The sequence below is a fragment of the Girardinichthys multiradiatus genome, chromosome 6, assembly GCF_021462225.1.
Source record: "Girardinichthys multiradiatus isolate DD_20200921_A chromosome 6, DD_fGirMul_XY1, whole genome shotgun sequence".
Lineage (NCBI taxonomy): Eukaryota > Metazoa > Chordata > Actinopteri > Cyprinodontiformes > Goodeidae > Girardinichthys > Girardinichthys multiradiatus.
Window position 1 is genome coordinate 26,933,350 of NC_061799.1, and position 16,207 is coordinate 26,949,556.

General features: G+C 37.6%; 1 protein-coding gene across 8 annotated transcripts in view; it reads right to left on the minus strand.

The window, feature by feature from the left end:
- The window catches only part of LOC124869796 (voltage-dependent R-type calcium channel subunit alpha-1E-like), a 101,854-nt gene that overhangs the window by 8,763 nt on the left and 76,884 nt on the right, over positions 1-16,207 (minus strand). For 7 of the 8 annotated variants that reach the window (XM_047367927.1, XM_047367932.1, XM_047367931.1 and 4 more), the window contains 19 exons: positions 12,258-12,317; positions 12,045-12,151; positions 11,622-11,633; positions 9,507-9,603; positions 9,249-9,409; positions 7,442-7,579; positions 7,121-7,322; positions 6,885-7,049; positions 6,685-6,795; positions 6,490-6,570; positions 6,110-6,229; positions 5,950-6,015; positions 5,373-5,464; positions 5,089-5,263; positions 4,834-4,961; positions 2,159-2,255; positions 1,866-1,971; positions 1,663-1,770; positions 1,477-1,577 (listed from right to left, as the gene is read on the minus strand). In XM_047367927.1, coding sequence (XP_047223883.1) covers positions 1,477-1,577; positions 1,663-1,770; positions 1,866-1,971; positions 2,159-2,255; positions 4,834-4,961; positions 5,089-5,263; positions 5,373-5,464; positions 5,950-6,015; positions 6,110-6,229; positions 6,490-6,570; positions 6,685-6,795; positions 6,885-7,049; positions 7,121-7,322; positions 7,442-7,579; positions 9,249-9,409; positions 9,507-9,603; positions 11,622-11,633; positions 12,045-12,151; positions 12,258-12,317 — 2,127 coding nt within the window. The remainder of the gene's footprint in view (positions 1-1,476; positions 1,578-1,662; positions 1,771-1,865; positions 1,972-2,158; positions 2,256-4,833; positions 4,962-5,088; positions 5,264-5,372; positions 5,465-5,949; positions 6,016-6,109; positions 6,230-6,489; positions 6,571-6,684; positions 6,796-6,884; positions 7,050-7,120; positions 7,323-7,441; positions 7,580-9,248; positions 9,410-9,506; positions 9,604-11,621; positions 11,634-12,044; positions 12,152-12,257; positions 12,318-16,207) is intronic. The other variant, XM_047367929.1, reaches the window with a different exon arrangement.

Genomic DNA, 16,207 nt, shown 5'->3' on the forward strand with positions numbered 1-16,207 from the left:
TTTGTTTTATTTTTCTTTCTTTCAGTAAATTAGAATATGTGTTCTGATGAGGCTTATTTGTCAAATTAAAAGTATCTTTAAAAAAACAAAAACCTTTGAGCAGGTATTAAACATACTTTTCATTAGGCTCACATTTCTGTATTAAAAATGTTTTTTATTGGACTGATGTAATATTCTAATATAAATGTTGTGTTTCATTAGCTGTAAGCAGAAAATCATCATAATTAAGAGAAATGAAGACTTGAAAACATCAGTCTGTGTGTAATTAATTAGTGAATTGAGTCACTGAATAAAATGAACCTTTCAATATTATTCTAATTTATAGAATGGGTCTGTAGATTCCTGCATGTTTCAGCACAGCGTTACAAGGTAAAAGTATAACAAAGTGGCTCAAATGTCAGAAGATCCTAATCCCACTGAGAACCTGTAGGCATTTTACATAAAGCAGATGGATAAGTAGACAGCAACGAATTTTGATTACTAGGTTCTTATCAATTTTTCATGTGAAAATGCCAGAGGTTTCCCAAATTGAGTTTTCAAAGTATTTTATGCCCATTTAAAAAAACGAAAGGCAGATATATCCACAGTAGTCAAAGAAAGAAAGAAAGAAAGAAAGAAAGAAAGAAAGAAAGAAAGAAAGAAAACAACAGGAGTAATTGAGGTAGGGTACAAGAACGAAAAGAACAATTAAGAAAAGAGGAACACAAGGACACAAGAAGGAACGGAAGACAATGAGAGAGGAAGAAAGTAAGGAAGGACATAAGGAAGCAAGAAAGAACAGAAGGAATGAAGGGAGGAAGAAAACAAGAAAGAAAGTATGCAAAGAGCAAACTGAGGTACGGCATAAGGAAGTGAAAGAATTAAAGAAAGAAATAGGCATGTCAAGAAACGGGGAAGGACACAAGGAATGAAGATAAAATGAAAGTTAAGAGGGGCACAAAAAAAAAGGAGATAATGAAGAAAAGAAATACACAAAGACTTAAAGAAAAATGCATGATGGAGGAAGTAGCAGATGCAGGAGAAAGCACAGGAGGGAGGAAGGAAAATAGAACACAAGAAATAAACAAGGACAGGAAAGGAAACAAGAAAAGAAGGAAGAACACCAAGGAAGGGAAGGATGGAGGACCAATGAAGATAGAAAGAAAGAATGTAGTATACATGGTAGAAAAGAAGGAAGGAGGGATTCAGTGATGAAGGAGGAAAGAAGAAACAAAGGAAAAACAACAAGCACACTTGGACAGGAGGATGGAAGGAAGGACGCCACATTTAGATAATGGGATATGAAAGAATGTCTAAAACTACCAATATTTTCTCATACTTTATTTTCATTTTCCAGACTTTTCTGGACAGAATAAAAACCCAGTGACTCTATCCAGTCATACAAAACAGTAAGCAGGGAAAATGAAATTACAAATCTAACAAAAAGAATGCTCTCAAGAGGAGGTGCAACAGTTCACAGAAACATGCTGTGCTGACTTGTGCTTCCAGCTGTTGTCTGAGTTTCTTTGCTTTGTTCTGTTTGAAGTAGTCCATTATCATCATTGAAGCGTAGATCTTTCCCACTGTCATGTCGGTATCTGTGGGAGCAGCAGATGCACTTCATTAAGTCTCACCTTCTGTCTCTTAGCAGCAGATTGAAAAATGCTACAGTTAGAGACTGACCTTTGTTGATAGGTACCAGTAGGTCCAAGGTCTTCTGCTGCAGATAAGGCCAAATGATGCTGATCTCCTTCTGTAGCTCGGCATCCAGAGCAATACGGTCCTCACCACCTGGGACAAATATACACTTTTTACATTCTAATAATTTTTTCATTTATTAGAATTGACATTTTGCATTATTGACAATAAATAAACGTGACTCTGACCTCGAGCTATTTTGATGTCTAAAGCTGTGCGGATGAGAGACATTAGAGTAGAGGTGAAGTGGACGCTCATGTCCTCATCCACAGGCATGTTCATCAACACCAACCTCTAAAGAAGACAAATAATGGGAAATAAGATTACTCTGTAAAACCTAAGCAATACAACAAAAAAAGTCTGATTTCTGTTTTCTCAAATCAAAAGCAGTTAGCATTTACTTTTTATGTTGCTTTTTTACACTTTTTTAATTACTCTGTTTCTTCTGTTAAAATAAAAACAGTGATCACGTTTTTATTACCTTGTAGGCGATCTTAGCGGGACATTTTTTACCCAAGCCCAAAGGTGGAGACATGTGTGTCAACATTTCGTACATAGCTGTGTAGTGAATACGCCCACTTGAAAAAACATAGGAGTAACAGAAAGCGCAAAGAGTAGAGGGATTAATGAAAAGAACAAGGTTTAGTCAGTCAGTCATTTTCTACCGCTTATTCCATAGTGGGTCACGGGGGAGCTGGTGCCTATCTCCAGCAGTCTATGGGTGAGAGGCAGGGTACACCCTGGACAGGTTGCCAGTCCATCGCAGGGCAACACACAAACAACCGCGCACACACTCATTCATACACCTAAGGACAATTTAGAGTGACCAATTAACCTAACAGGCATATCTTTGGACTGTGGGAGGAAGCCGGAGTACCTGGTGAGAACCCACACATGCACAGGGAGAACATGCAAACTCCATGCAGAAAGACTCCAGGCTGGGAATTGAACCTAGGACCTTCTTGCTACAAGGCAACAGTGCTACGAACTGTACCACCGTGCAACAAGGTTTATTGTCCTTTAAAATGAATGCTGATCATAGGCTGGTGCTAAACATGCAGTGCCTTGCAAAAGCATCAGCATACAGTACCTCTTACACCTTTTCCCATCTTGCAACCACAAACTTCAACGTATGCTTTTTAAAAATACAACAACACAATGTAGTGCATAATTGTAAAGTGGAAGGACAATGATACATGGTTTTCACATTTTTGTCCAAATAAAAATCTAAAAAATATGGCTTGCATTTGTATTTAGCCCCCACAAGTTAATACTTTGTAGACCCACCTTTGAGTGCAACTGCAACCACAACTGCAAGTCTGCACCAGTTTCGCTCATGTAGAGTTGAAACTTTTGCCCGTTCTTCCTTGGAAAACAACTCAGTAAGACTGGGTGCAGAGCATACGTGAACATAAATTTTTAAGCCTTGCCATAGATTTTTAGTTAATGTAGATTTACTGTATGTCTGGGCCATTCCAACACATAAGTATGTTTTGATCTAAATTATCCATGGTAGCTCTTACTGTAGGTTCATAAAGCTTCGCTTCTAGTACAGACCCACTACTGGATCATTTGATGATTCATGCAAAAATAGGTTTTGCTTTTATATATATATCCCTAATATTTCCAGCTGTTTTACAAAAACAAGCATTTCTAAAAATAAAAACAAAACAAAAAATATTGATATCTCAGTAGTTAAAGCAAAGTTAAAATGAGGTTAAGGAACAATCTATTCAGTCTTTAATAATTAAAGACATTACAGACATGCCTAACCCTGTTGTCTGTTGGTGGGAGGGGATGAGCTTCATTAATGAGTGAACATATTGTTATATTTTTACTTCATTTATTAGTTTCCAGTAAGGTTTGACAGTTTTAAGAACTATACAGTTGATCATTAAAAGGGAGTTTTTCCTCTCCGCTGTTGCTACATGCATGCTCAGTATAAGAGATTGCTGCAAAGTCAATGCCAGTGACTGTCCACTGTCTCTACATGCTCATCCAGGAGGAGTGAATGCTGCAAGTCACTGACTGGATGCAATCTGCTGGGTTTCCTTAGAAAGAAAAACTTTTTATCCAATTTGAATAAAAAGCTAACTCCGACTGCACTGTTCAATTGTTAGGATTAATTGGAATGTATGTACCTGACTGTTGTGAAGTGCCTTGAGACAACATGTGTTGTGAATTGGCACTATATAAATAAAACTGAATTGAATTGAATTGAATCATTATGTATATTTATTCTTATTTTAAGTTTATTGTAACTCAAAGTTTGGAACAAGAAAACCCAAAACATTACATCATATATGTAAAAAAAGAAAAAGAAAACACTCTTGAACACCAGCTATTTTGTAATCAATATTGTTTCAGTCCATTTCTTTATTCAGCTGTAAAGGCAGACTCTCCCTAATATTTACAAAATTAAAGGAAAAAGAAATGAACACACATTTTGTTTTGGTTCTGCAGAAGTCAACAAGCGCAAAGATTCAAACATTGCGAGAAAAGGCCAGATTTATGTAGTTCACACCTAATAGTTGCACTGGTAACACATTCTCCAACCTAAGCTATGGATCTCTGGAGGTCACTCAGAGTTACCATGGGTTTTATGACTGCTCTCTTTGCCTGAACTGTTGGTTAGGTGGACAACATTTCTGGGTAGGTATGAAGTGGCGCCATACATGCTCCATGTTCAGATGATGGACTAAATAGTACTCCATGAGATGTTCAAAGCTTGTGATATAGTTTCATAACCTATCAAGTTTATTTCGGACCTCTCTGGTGTGTTCCTTGGTTTTCATGATGCTGTTTGTACTAATGTTCCCTAACAAACCTCAGTACTGAGATTAAATTAAAGACAGGTGAGCTCTTCTTACTAGGGGCTTCTAAAGGTGGCTGGGCAATTAAGGCAGTTGTTCTTAGTATCCACTACATTGTGTTGGTCTATCACATAAAGTCTCAATAAAATACAATGCTGACTGTGGTTGGAATGTGACAAAGTGTGTAAAAAGTTGGAGAGGTATGAACACTTTTGCATGGTAATAATCAGAATGCAGCAAATGTATCTTGGCTGCCCTCTGCTGGTTACAGAAGGAACATCAACACTGATCTGGTCAACATACTGAAACGTGAAAGAGTAGCATTAATTAGGTCAATACTCACCATGCCAGTCTATCATATTCACCCCATATTCGGACAAATTCATCCAGATGATGAGGGCCTAGGATGGAGGAGTCTCGTGTCAGGTACTCAAAGTTATCCATAATCACAGCAACAAACAGATTCAGCATCTGAAAAAAAGACACATAAACAGAGATCTGAGATGAAAATATAAGCTAGATGAGAGGATAAAATGAGTTAGAAAACTAACTGCTGCAAAAAAGTGATTAATTTTTTATTTATTTTGTTGTGTCGGACCAGAAAGGAGCTGAAGAAGATGAAGGAGACAAAGTAGCAATAAGCAAAGTCGGTCCCACAACCGCCCTCGTGGTCTGGAGACATGGTGAGAGGGGCAATGGAGGGATCTGGCTCACACTCCTGTCCGGATAGGCAGGACAGCATAATCTCCTGCCAGGACTCCCCTGTAGCACTCCTGGTATTTGAAACACAAGCAGCATTAAATAGACCAACGAACAATTACACAATCTTTAGCTGAAATTGACATTGCAGGTGCATTTTATTCAGATATTTCATACAGCTACCTGAACAGAAGCATTAGTGCACTGAAAAATGTCTTAAAATTGTTGTGCTGATTGATGTGACTCTCATCATTCAGCTTGATGTTTCCAAACACCTGCAGAAAACACAAGAATTCAGAGAATTGAACAATTTCATGGCAGATCACTTAGCTTTTACAACCACACCGGATTATCGGAATATCATACTATACTCATTAGATTAGATCAGACCTTAGGTTGATATCAAAATGTTCACTGTAAAGAAAAATAAGTTAATTAATCTGTACCATACACTGCAATCATTAGATTTAATTAATAGGGGCCTAGCAAATTCTCTTGGTAAAGATCTATTTACAAAAGATATTTAGTAATTACACATTAGAGAAAGGCTTTTCTGTGCTGATTGTACTTCTATAAACAATACTTTCTCTGTATATCTTAAAGTAAACTAAAAGCTGTTTAATCTGAAAAATATCACAAATGTTATGCTTATTTTCAATATTAAACAATGGCATTGCATGTTACAATAAATTTATGTCACCTTTTACTTATTATTCTTGTAAAGTTGCTGAAATTAATTTCAATAGTAGCAAAAATTTACCTGCATTCCAATTATGGCATAAATGAAGAAAAGCATGGCAATCAGAAGGCAGACATAAGGTAGAGCCTGTCAGAGAAGGAAAAACAATGTACTACAGTTTTTGAAATGCTCTACATAACTAACTAAATGAATAAATAAATAAGAGTGTAAACTTTCTGACCTTGAAGGATTGTACGAATGTCCAAAGAAGAATGCGGATGGTGTAGCCCTGTCTCAGCAGCTTGATCAACCTGGCTGCCCGGAAAAGCTTCAGGAAACTCATGTTGATAGTGTTCACCGACTAGGACGGCCATACGAGGCGATTAGAGGGAGAGCAACACAGCCAGAGAGGGAAAGAGTGGCAGCCATTTGGAAATGATAGGATGTAAATCACAGAAGACGAAATTCAACACAACCGGACTTAAGCTGGCACTGGAGGCAGAGAGTCACCTGTGCGAAAACTCGCAAAACATTTGATGCTGCGTTTGGAGCTGACAGTTCTGGTGTTTATTTTTAGGTTGCAACCTTTTAACATTGATCAACATTCAGGACACGACTTACCTGCAAGTCCACAATTATTTCTGTGATGCTGCCAAGAACAGTGATAAAATCAAAAATATTCCAAGTGTCTCGAAAGTAGTTCTACAGAAAAAACATAATTTGAAAGTGATTCGATTTTTTTAAATGCACTGCAGGAACAAGAGTTTGTTCTAAATGTCTTAGGTCAGCAGCTCTTCTGCTCGCATTCACACTTACCACAAACCCAAAAGCCATGATCTTCAGTATACACTCCATGGAGAAGAGCACCGTAAAGGCTGTGTTTAGGTGTTTCAGGATGGCATCATAAGCTGTTGGGGCCGAGTGATACTAAAATAAAAAAGATATTGTTATATTATTATCTCAAAGAGTAAGGTTTTTTAGATATATAGATATCTATATATACCTTGTATATTTACCTTCATCATAAGAACAACTGTGTTCAGGGCGATCATGACAAGCACTGTGTACTCAAAAGAAGGCGATGCCACAAAGTGCCAGAGTCTGTACTGGAAGGTTTGTCTGTTCTGGGGCATGTAGCGAGTCATCGGCTTAGCACTGATGGCAAAGTCAATGCAGGCCCTCTGATGGGGAGGAATTTAACTGTATAAACAACAAATATGCCTTAAACAACATTAACAAGCGTTGTTGATACCTCATTCTTTTCCAGGCTGCACTCCTGAATCATCTTATCACCCTGCTCCTGGAAGGTTATGATGATAAGAGCCACAAAGATGTTGACGAAGAAGAACGGAAAGACCACAAAGTAGACCACATAGAAGACGGACATTTCCATCCGGTTCCCGCGACTTGGCCCCATGTTCTCCTCTGTGACATCAGTGGAGTGCTGAAGGACTCTGGATCGCAAAAAAAGATGCACTAAACCTTTGCATTTTCTGTTCCCACTCATGAGCAGTGAAATAAATAAAATTTACTGTATATGCCCTCATAAGCTTCATTGTGCATGTGAACTTACTGAGGCCAGCCTTCTCCAGTCGACACGGTAAAAAGCGTGAGCAGGGCCCAGCAGACGTTGTCGTAGTGAAACTCGTGTCTCCTCCACTCTCTTCTCTTGACCTCTTTCTTGTCTCTACTGTAGTCAATGTAGAAGCCTCTGCAGGGAACAGAAAAGACTGAAGGTCATCATTTCCCTCTATTCACCTATTAAACTGCAACTTAATGAACAGTACAAAAGCTTTGGTTACCTGTGAATGTTAGCAGGTGATCAAAATAATTCTGTGGACTAATGTTGACTGAAATTAGATTTATTTGTAAGAGTCCATTTAGAAACATCATGCTTTTATGCTTTTATTAAAAAAAAGTTAGGCCAGTTCAAACCTTCAGAGATTCTGCTCAGAATCTGTGAGGCCTTGATTTAGCTCTAGAAACTTAACATGATGGTCCAAGTATGGAACTAAAAAAAGTGCGAAAGGTACAAAAACAATCCTAAATCATCATAGTATCTCGAGCCAGTTACTGTCCATTTTATTATATATAAATACTGAAAAGTGCACTTTAAAAATGTTTGTGGCCATAACTTTTGAGACAATGTTTGAAGGTTAATGGTTCCTGAAGTTGGCAGATAATACTTTTGTTATTGGTCTGTCCAAGACAATAACGAGTCTGCATACAGACAAGAGGTGTATCGGCTCACCACCATCAACAAGATTGCGGATCACTTCCAGTTCCTAGGAACTATCCTTTCTTGGGACCTGAGTAGTCCTTGCACTCAGATAATGTTTGGAAGACAGCCCAGCAGGGACTGTCCTTCCTGCGTCAACTGAGAAAGTACAAACTTTCACAGGAGCTGCTGGTCAATTTCTACACTGCCATTATTTAGACTGTCCTGTGTTTGTCCATCACTGTGTGGTTTGGCTCATTCACAAAACAGAACAGGTCCAAACTACAACAAACAAGTAGGTCTGCAGGGAGGATCATCAAGGCTGACCATTCCTCCATCCAGGACTTGTACAGATCTAGGGTCAGGAAGAGGGCAGCTAATATATCTGCAGACCTCACACATCCTGGATACAAACTGTTTAAACATTTAGTTTCAGGTTGGCAATACAATGCGCTATTTGCAAAAATTAGACAGTTTTTTTCCCCTGGCTATCTCTCTGAGGAACACTTAATAGTCAGAGAGCCCAGATCAATCGATACTAATTATATTTGCACCAATTTAACCATCACCTTCTCTTTTGTAGAAAACACTATATACATACATCTTTACAAAAACAAAATGTTTTATTTTTCTTTCCATTTTTATACATTTATATTTTAAATTTCCTTGTTTGTGTGCACAAACTTGGGGAATAAAGCTGACTCTGATTCTGTAAGATATTTCAGGCAGTATGTTGTGGCAGTATTTTTGTAAAATTGGCCCTTGTATAAAACCACAATTGATTTCTTGCTGTAGTTCTGCATTACACAACAACTTTACAAATTACCTGTCAATATTTCTGTCATAAGCTTTAATCAGAATGTAATCCTAATATTCAAAGACAAGAAAGGTATGACTCTTCTTTTAACAGAAGCGTAAACAAGCATATTTCCCGAAATGTCAGAAAAATATTTGCTGTCACCTCTTTTTTGACAACAATAGAAGGAACGGATTTTGTCTCTTTATTTTCAGGTTTAATGACAACAGTTCCCCTATTATACAGCATGGAAGAACATGCTTATTGAAGCTGACAACATGTAGGAGGATCATGTTGATAAATACAGAGCATATCTACTCAAAACACTAATGTGAGTCTGAGAGAACGGTTTGCATGCTTATTTACCGACATTCCTTTTCTGTTTTCATGGAGCTGTCAGTGCAAAAGAAGAACTTCCCCTTAAAGAGCTGGACCGCGATGACAGCAAAGATGAACATAAAGAGCTGATACACAATGAGGATGTTGAAGACGTTCTTTAGAGATGTGACCACACAGTCAAAAACCGCCTGTGAAGGAGAAAGACAAGAGGGAGGCTAAGCAAAATAATCTGTCAGAAGCTTGTGAGGCAACAGCAAAAGCGAGTTTTTCATATTTTCATCAGACCTTGAGTTTAGGAAGCCTCTTGATGGTTTTAAGAGGCCGCAGAACTCTAAGAACTCGGAGGGACTTTATTGTCTTGATGTCTCGGCCTTTGTTGTTTCTGTTGAAAATGAAAAGAAGTTTTAAGGAATGCAGCTCTGCTTTCGAACTCAAACACAAAGACATGGCATAAATAGAAGAACACAGTGAGAGCAAAATGTCATTGAACTAAGAGAAAGAACATAACATAGTAAAGAGAAAGAGTTAGAGACTGGCAGACATTAGGGATAAAATTCTGATCATATTTCACTATTATTTTTTACTTTAGTAACCAAAATTATCACATTCGTTGTTAATGTTTTAAGTCATTTTTAAGTCAGATAGATAGATAGATAGATAGATAGATAGATAGATCGATAGATCGATAGATCGATAGATAGATAGATAGATAGATAGATAGATAGATAGATAGATAGATAGATAGATAGATAGATAGATAGATAGATAGATAGATAGATAGATAGATAGATAGATAGATAGATAGATAGATAGATAGATAGATAGATAGATAGATAGATAGATAGATAGATAGATAGATAGATAGATAGATAGATAGATAGATAGATAGATAGATAGATAGATAGATGTTGATAACAATTTAAGCACTCCACCCATTAAAAACTAAGAACTAACAAATTAAGTTCTCTTTAATGAAGTTCATTTGTGAAGGGAACGAGTACTGAACACATCAATGAAAAGAGGTCCAAACTTGCATAGAAAGACAAGGAAATCCCTGAAAATCAGTCTGTTTGGTTTATACCAATAAGATCCTGATTGTTTGGAAACATTGAAAACATGGAAACATTGATGGCACTGGCTACAGACGGGCTTCTAAACTTCTCAATGTACCATAGGGACCGTAATCCAAAAGTGAAAAGAACATAATTTCAATAAAAACCAGCCATGACCTGGTGTTTCTAACAAGATTTCTGACAGAGAAGTCAAACGATCATAAGAGATCTCCAAGATCCAAGAACCAATCACAGAGCCATTCAGAAAGAACTGGAATTGGCATGTTTTTTCTATAATAACAATAAGTAATACTCTCAACCACAACTGAGTCTATCCACACTCACTGCACAAGACTCCACTGCTGAAGAAATAGCACATGCAACTTAATTTAATGTTTGCTGCAGAACATTTGGACAAGCCAGGGAAATACTGGGAGAAAATAGTCTGGTCAGATGATAGCAAAGTTTAATTCTTTAAATGTCATTGCATACAATGTTAGGAGGAGAATGGCCCTGCAACATCACCCCAAATACTCTGTAACCTCCAAACATTAAGGTTTGGAGGTGAGGACATAATGGTCTGGGCCTATTTTTAAGCATATCGTACCGGGAGACTTTAATTTTCAAAACTCAACAAAGGATAAATATGGAAATTTACTGATAACAACTCTTGATAACAACCTGAAGATGAAATTAGGATGGGTTTTTCATCAAGATAACAATCCCAAACACACAGCAAAAGAAACCACCAGTTTCAGGGAAGGAACATCAAGGTGCTAGAAAGACCCTGTCAATTAGTCGAGTTGAATTCAATAAAAAATCTGCGGAAACAACTAAAGATCAGAGTGCATACAAGTCACCCATAATCTTCAAGACATTCAACCTGAGCAATTTATGACACTAGTTACTCCACACAGGAGACTGCTGTTATTCCCTCTAAAGGCTTTTCTAAAACACGTCATAAATGCTATGTATAGAGTTATTCCACTTTATCGCATAGAACTTATATTTTAGACTAAATTGTTTTAATTTCTCTGAATCTGTGGGTTACTTGGGTTGTTACCAACATCAGGTATAAATGTGAGTTTTCCCATTAGAAATATTTTCACTTGGAAAAACCATCATATATTCACCACAGATTTTCCCTACTGTATATTACGTACAGTATTTATATACTTATTTTTATTCTTATTCTTATTTTATGCTCCTAATACATGCCAGAATCTTTAGTTTTGTGATGTGTGAAAGACATCATAATAAAAAAAATAATGCAAAAGTCAAAATGTATGGGAAGGAGAGAAATATGTAAAAGACTAATGAGAGATGTTCACATTTAGAAAATTTTTACCCCATCACATTCCTGGTATCCCCAACAGTCATAAAATCCACAGGAACAACATAGAAAAAAATTCAGGGATAAAAAAGGTTACATCACATCCAATCACATCTATATTAACAACAGAAAAATCAACATACAGTAAAACCTCTCTCTGACAAATTGCACAAGGGTGTCAGTTAGTTAGTTAGTAAATTATCTGTGCTCGAAAGCATTGAAAGACAACAGTTAAAAACTACACAAAAAGCTATATTTTCCTTTTGAAGCCCTGAGGTGAAATTTAAAACTGAGTTATCCACTTCACAGGTGTCTTGATGCATGCAGTTTGTGACTTCAGGAAGGACCGTTTATAAAAGACTGCATACTCGCAAAGTTATAAGCTGCAGTGAGTCAGCCGTTAGTCATATGAAAAGGCTGAACTGTGTTGTGACTCACGTTAGAGCAAAGGCGATCAGAGCTCCCACCACTACAATGAAGTCCAGGAGGTTCCACATGTCTCGGAAATAGGAGCCATCATGCAGAATGAGACCCTGGTCTATCATCTGGAGGCCAAAAATATATTCATGCAAAAACCTTAAGAGAAAACAGGCCCCAAATGAAAGTTGTTTTTTTTTTTTTTTCAATGGGAAACTTGCTTCAGTCACCTACCTTTATGATCATTTCAAAGGTGAACACTCCAGTGAAGACATAATCAAAATATCGCAGCACCTGGGTGGTTTAAAAACACATTTAAGCCAGCTCTCAGTAAGTAGATGAAATTTACATTAGTCATATTGACACAGTACACAGTAGTAGTACATGTATTACCCTGTAGTCACAATGATTACCAAACAAAAATGCCTCAGGGCAAGATTTTCCAGTACGGAACAGCTTAATGGTGAATCCTTTAAAAATCTGCCTGAATGGACTAAGCTCAAACAATTATAGACACAGATACAAACACAAATGTAGATATTTTTAGTTCTGTCTGGTTCTGGGTCTGTTGAATCATCTCACTCATATAATATTCACCAAAAACAAATCACAAAATATCAGTTGTTTGGTGGAATAACAACCAGCAGGATTATCTAAAGTGCGGCGGTAATGTAGAGCGCCGCTTCCATTAAGCTGCATGACTCATGAGACCAATTTATAAGAGGAAAATCAGCATCAGAGCAGCAAACTGGTTATAAAATCCACACCAACTGAGTAGCAATGTGTTTCTACCATTACTGAGAAAGTCCTTATTAATTCACAATAGATTTCAATTATAGACCTAGCAACGCTCCATCTGGAGACATAAAAAAGACATATTCTTTTGTCAAAATGAATGTAACATCCCTTTAAGAGTAGCTCAACAGCTGAACAAAGCATTGTACTTCTTTCACATACTCAGATTAGTTCCACCGTACAAATGCTTACTCTGGACACTCTCCGTGACGCTGAGAAAAAGGAAAAGTTGTGAAAAACAAACTGCACAGTGATTTGCCAGGCAGAGCTGCTTATTCTCACCTTGGATGTGCGTGAAAGCCAAATGTGTCATGACACATTGTTGCTGACTGTGATATGTCAACTAGAGATCCAACTAGTCGCACAGAGCTAAAAAGTCATCTTCAGTATTTTACTATTACAAAGTTTGAGCCTGAAATCATGGTTTAAGGCTGTTCTAATAGTTTTTTTTAATAATTGCAATATAAAACATAAACTCTCTGACTTGATTGGCTGAAATGTTTTGAGTATCCTTCCACAATCTTCTCAATATATTTAGCAGACATTTTGGCTCATTCCTCCTCACCAAACTGGTATAACCTATTCAGGTTTGGAGGCCATCCTGCTTTCACACACCTTTTCAGCTCTTCCCACAAATTGTCAGTGAGACTGAGATCAGAGCTTAGTGATGACCACTCCAAAATATTGACTTTGATGTCCTTAAGCCCCTTTGCAATTATTTTACCTGTACGTTTAGGTTCATTGTCCATTTGGAATACTGATTTGTGCTCAAGCTTCAATGTCTAATTGGTTGATGTCTTGAGATGTTAAATATTTCCACATGATGCTCTTTCCTCATGATGCCAGCTCACCTGTACCTCCTACAGCAAAACACCTACATAACATGATGCTGCCAACCCAGTATTTCACAGTTGAAATAGTATTCTCAGGCTTACAAACCTCTTCCCTTTTCTCCAGATATTATGATGACCATTATGGCCAAACACTTTAACTTTAGTTTCATCAGAACAGGACATGGACCACAGGATATGGCTCCAAAACATAATGCCTTTGTCTCTGAGTGCATTTGCAAATTGTAATTTGTTTTTTTGTGTTACTTTTGGGAGTACTGGCCTTTTCCTCACTGAGTGGCCTCTAAGACCGTAACATTACATAATTTGTTACATGTGAACAATTACTCTCTTGCTCATCTTGAGCCAACATTTTCACAAGGTCTTTTGCTTTTGTCTGGGGTTGATACAGACATTTTGCACCTAAGCACCTCATGTGTGGGACACAGGCAATTCCTTCTTGAATAACATGATTGCTAAAGATTTCGCCTGCGCAAAATTATTTAAACAGATGAACGTGTCACCTTCAGGCATAGGGAAATTGTAGCAACAATTATTTTACTTATGTCCTCTCCATGAAGTTACACAATCCCTGTTCACTGCCTACTTCATCTCATTCCAATTCATAACTTAAAAACCTCTAAGCCTATGGCCAGGACTGTAAAGAAGTGGAATGATGAGTGAAAGCAGATGTTACAGGCCTGCTTTGACTGCAGAGGTTTTGAAGCTTCTGGCACTGACCTGAACAAATTTGCTGAAACTGTGACTTCTTATATCAGTTTTTGTGAAGACGTGTGTGAAGATTAAGATCTTTTGCACATACAACAACAGACCATGGTTCACTTCACATCTAAGGGAGCTGCGTAGGACCAAGGAAAAGGCTTGCAGTAGGGGGGACCAAGCCCTTGTATAAAACGACCTTAACAGCTTTTACTGCAGGTTTGAAAAGCAACCACTCGCACCTCCCACTAACTCATCCACATCTCACTCTGACAAAAAATTTCCCCATGCACCAATAGCCCTCCTCTCCTCATACCCCTTACCTGGACTTAAGATCTCTGATGAAGATGTAAATCAGCGTCACAAGTCCAGGATAGCTCCAGGACTCAACAATGTCATGAAATCCTTTTAGTGACAGTTGTTGAAGCATTTGAAGTACATCACTGGCCTTCTACTGGACCACCTGAAATTTGCTTACCGGTCGAACAAGTGATGTTTACCCAGTAGATGCTTAGTCCACTAGTGCAGTGGACCCGGTAGATTACTAATGCAGTCAGAACCACCCGGAGCTTACCCTCTCATGAAAGCGAAGATTACAGTAAACTACTGAAGAACTCCCCCACACTGCCTTCCATCACCATCCTCAACAATACTGTGTCTGTGGATCTCTACTGGTTTGTAAAAACCAACCTTTCTTGGGATCTGAGCTGGTCCTCACACATGGTCACTGTTCAAAATAAGGCCGAGCAGAGACTGTACTTCCTGCGGTAACTCAAGAAGTTTAACTGGTCACAGGAGCTGCTGGCCATCTTCTAAGCTGCCATTTTTCAGTCTGTCCTGTGCACATCCATTACTCTGTGATTTGGCCCATCCATAATAGAGGACAAACTACAAAATTAGGTTTGCAGAGAGGATCATCAGGGCTGACCTTTCGTCCATTCAGGACTTGTACAGGTATAGGGTCAGGAAAATGGCAGCTAACATCTCTGCAGACCCCACACGTCCTGGACACAAACTCTTAAGAGATTTATCTTCAGATAAAAGTCTTGTACAGAGAGCTATTTGCAAATATCAGCCACAACAGAGACAGTTCCTTTCACTCTGATGAGCACTTAACACTCTACCATACATAGTTGCACCAATTCAACCTTGTCTTTCCCTTTTGTAATAACACTGTATATACACATATTTACAAATAATGTGTGTGCCTTCATTTAACCTAAAAGGTTTAAATTAAATCAAATCAAATCAAATCAGGAGCTTATAAAATCATCACATCATCATTTAACTTTCCTAAATTGTTCAAAGGTATAGTGATGTTATTGTATGTAAACTGTCAAATTTGAAGAAAGTAATAAAAACATAAATAGTAGTAAATAATAATAAAAACACTCATTATTCAGGCATTTAGCATGAAAGTAATGTAGTAATAATGTAGGTAATCCTAACTGAATGAAAACAGGAAAGGTTTAGTTTGAGGTAATGCTAGACATCGAAAAAAAAAAAAGGTTATGTGTCTTTAATACAATGTACAGGTCCTTCTCAAAATATTAGCATATTGTGATAAAGTTCTTTATTTTCCATAATGTCGTGATGAAAATTTAACATTCATATATTTTAGATTCATTGCACACTAACTGAAATATTTCAGGTCTTTTATTGTCTTAATACGGATGATTTTGGCATACAGCTCATGAAAACCCAAAATTCCTATCTCACAAAATTAGCATATCATTAAAAGGGTCTCTAAACGAGCTATGAACCTAATCATCTGAATCAACGAGCTAACTCTAAACACCTGCAAAAGATTCCTGAGGCCTTTAAAACTCCCAGCCTGGT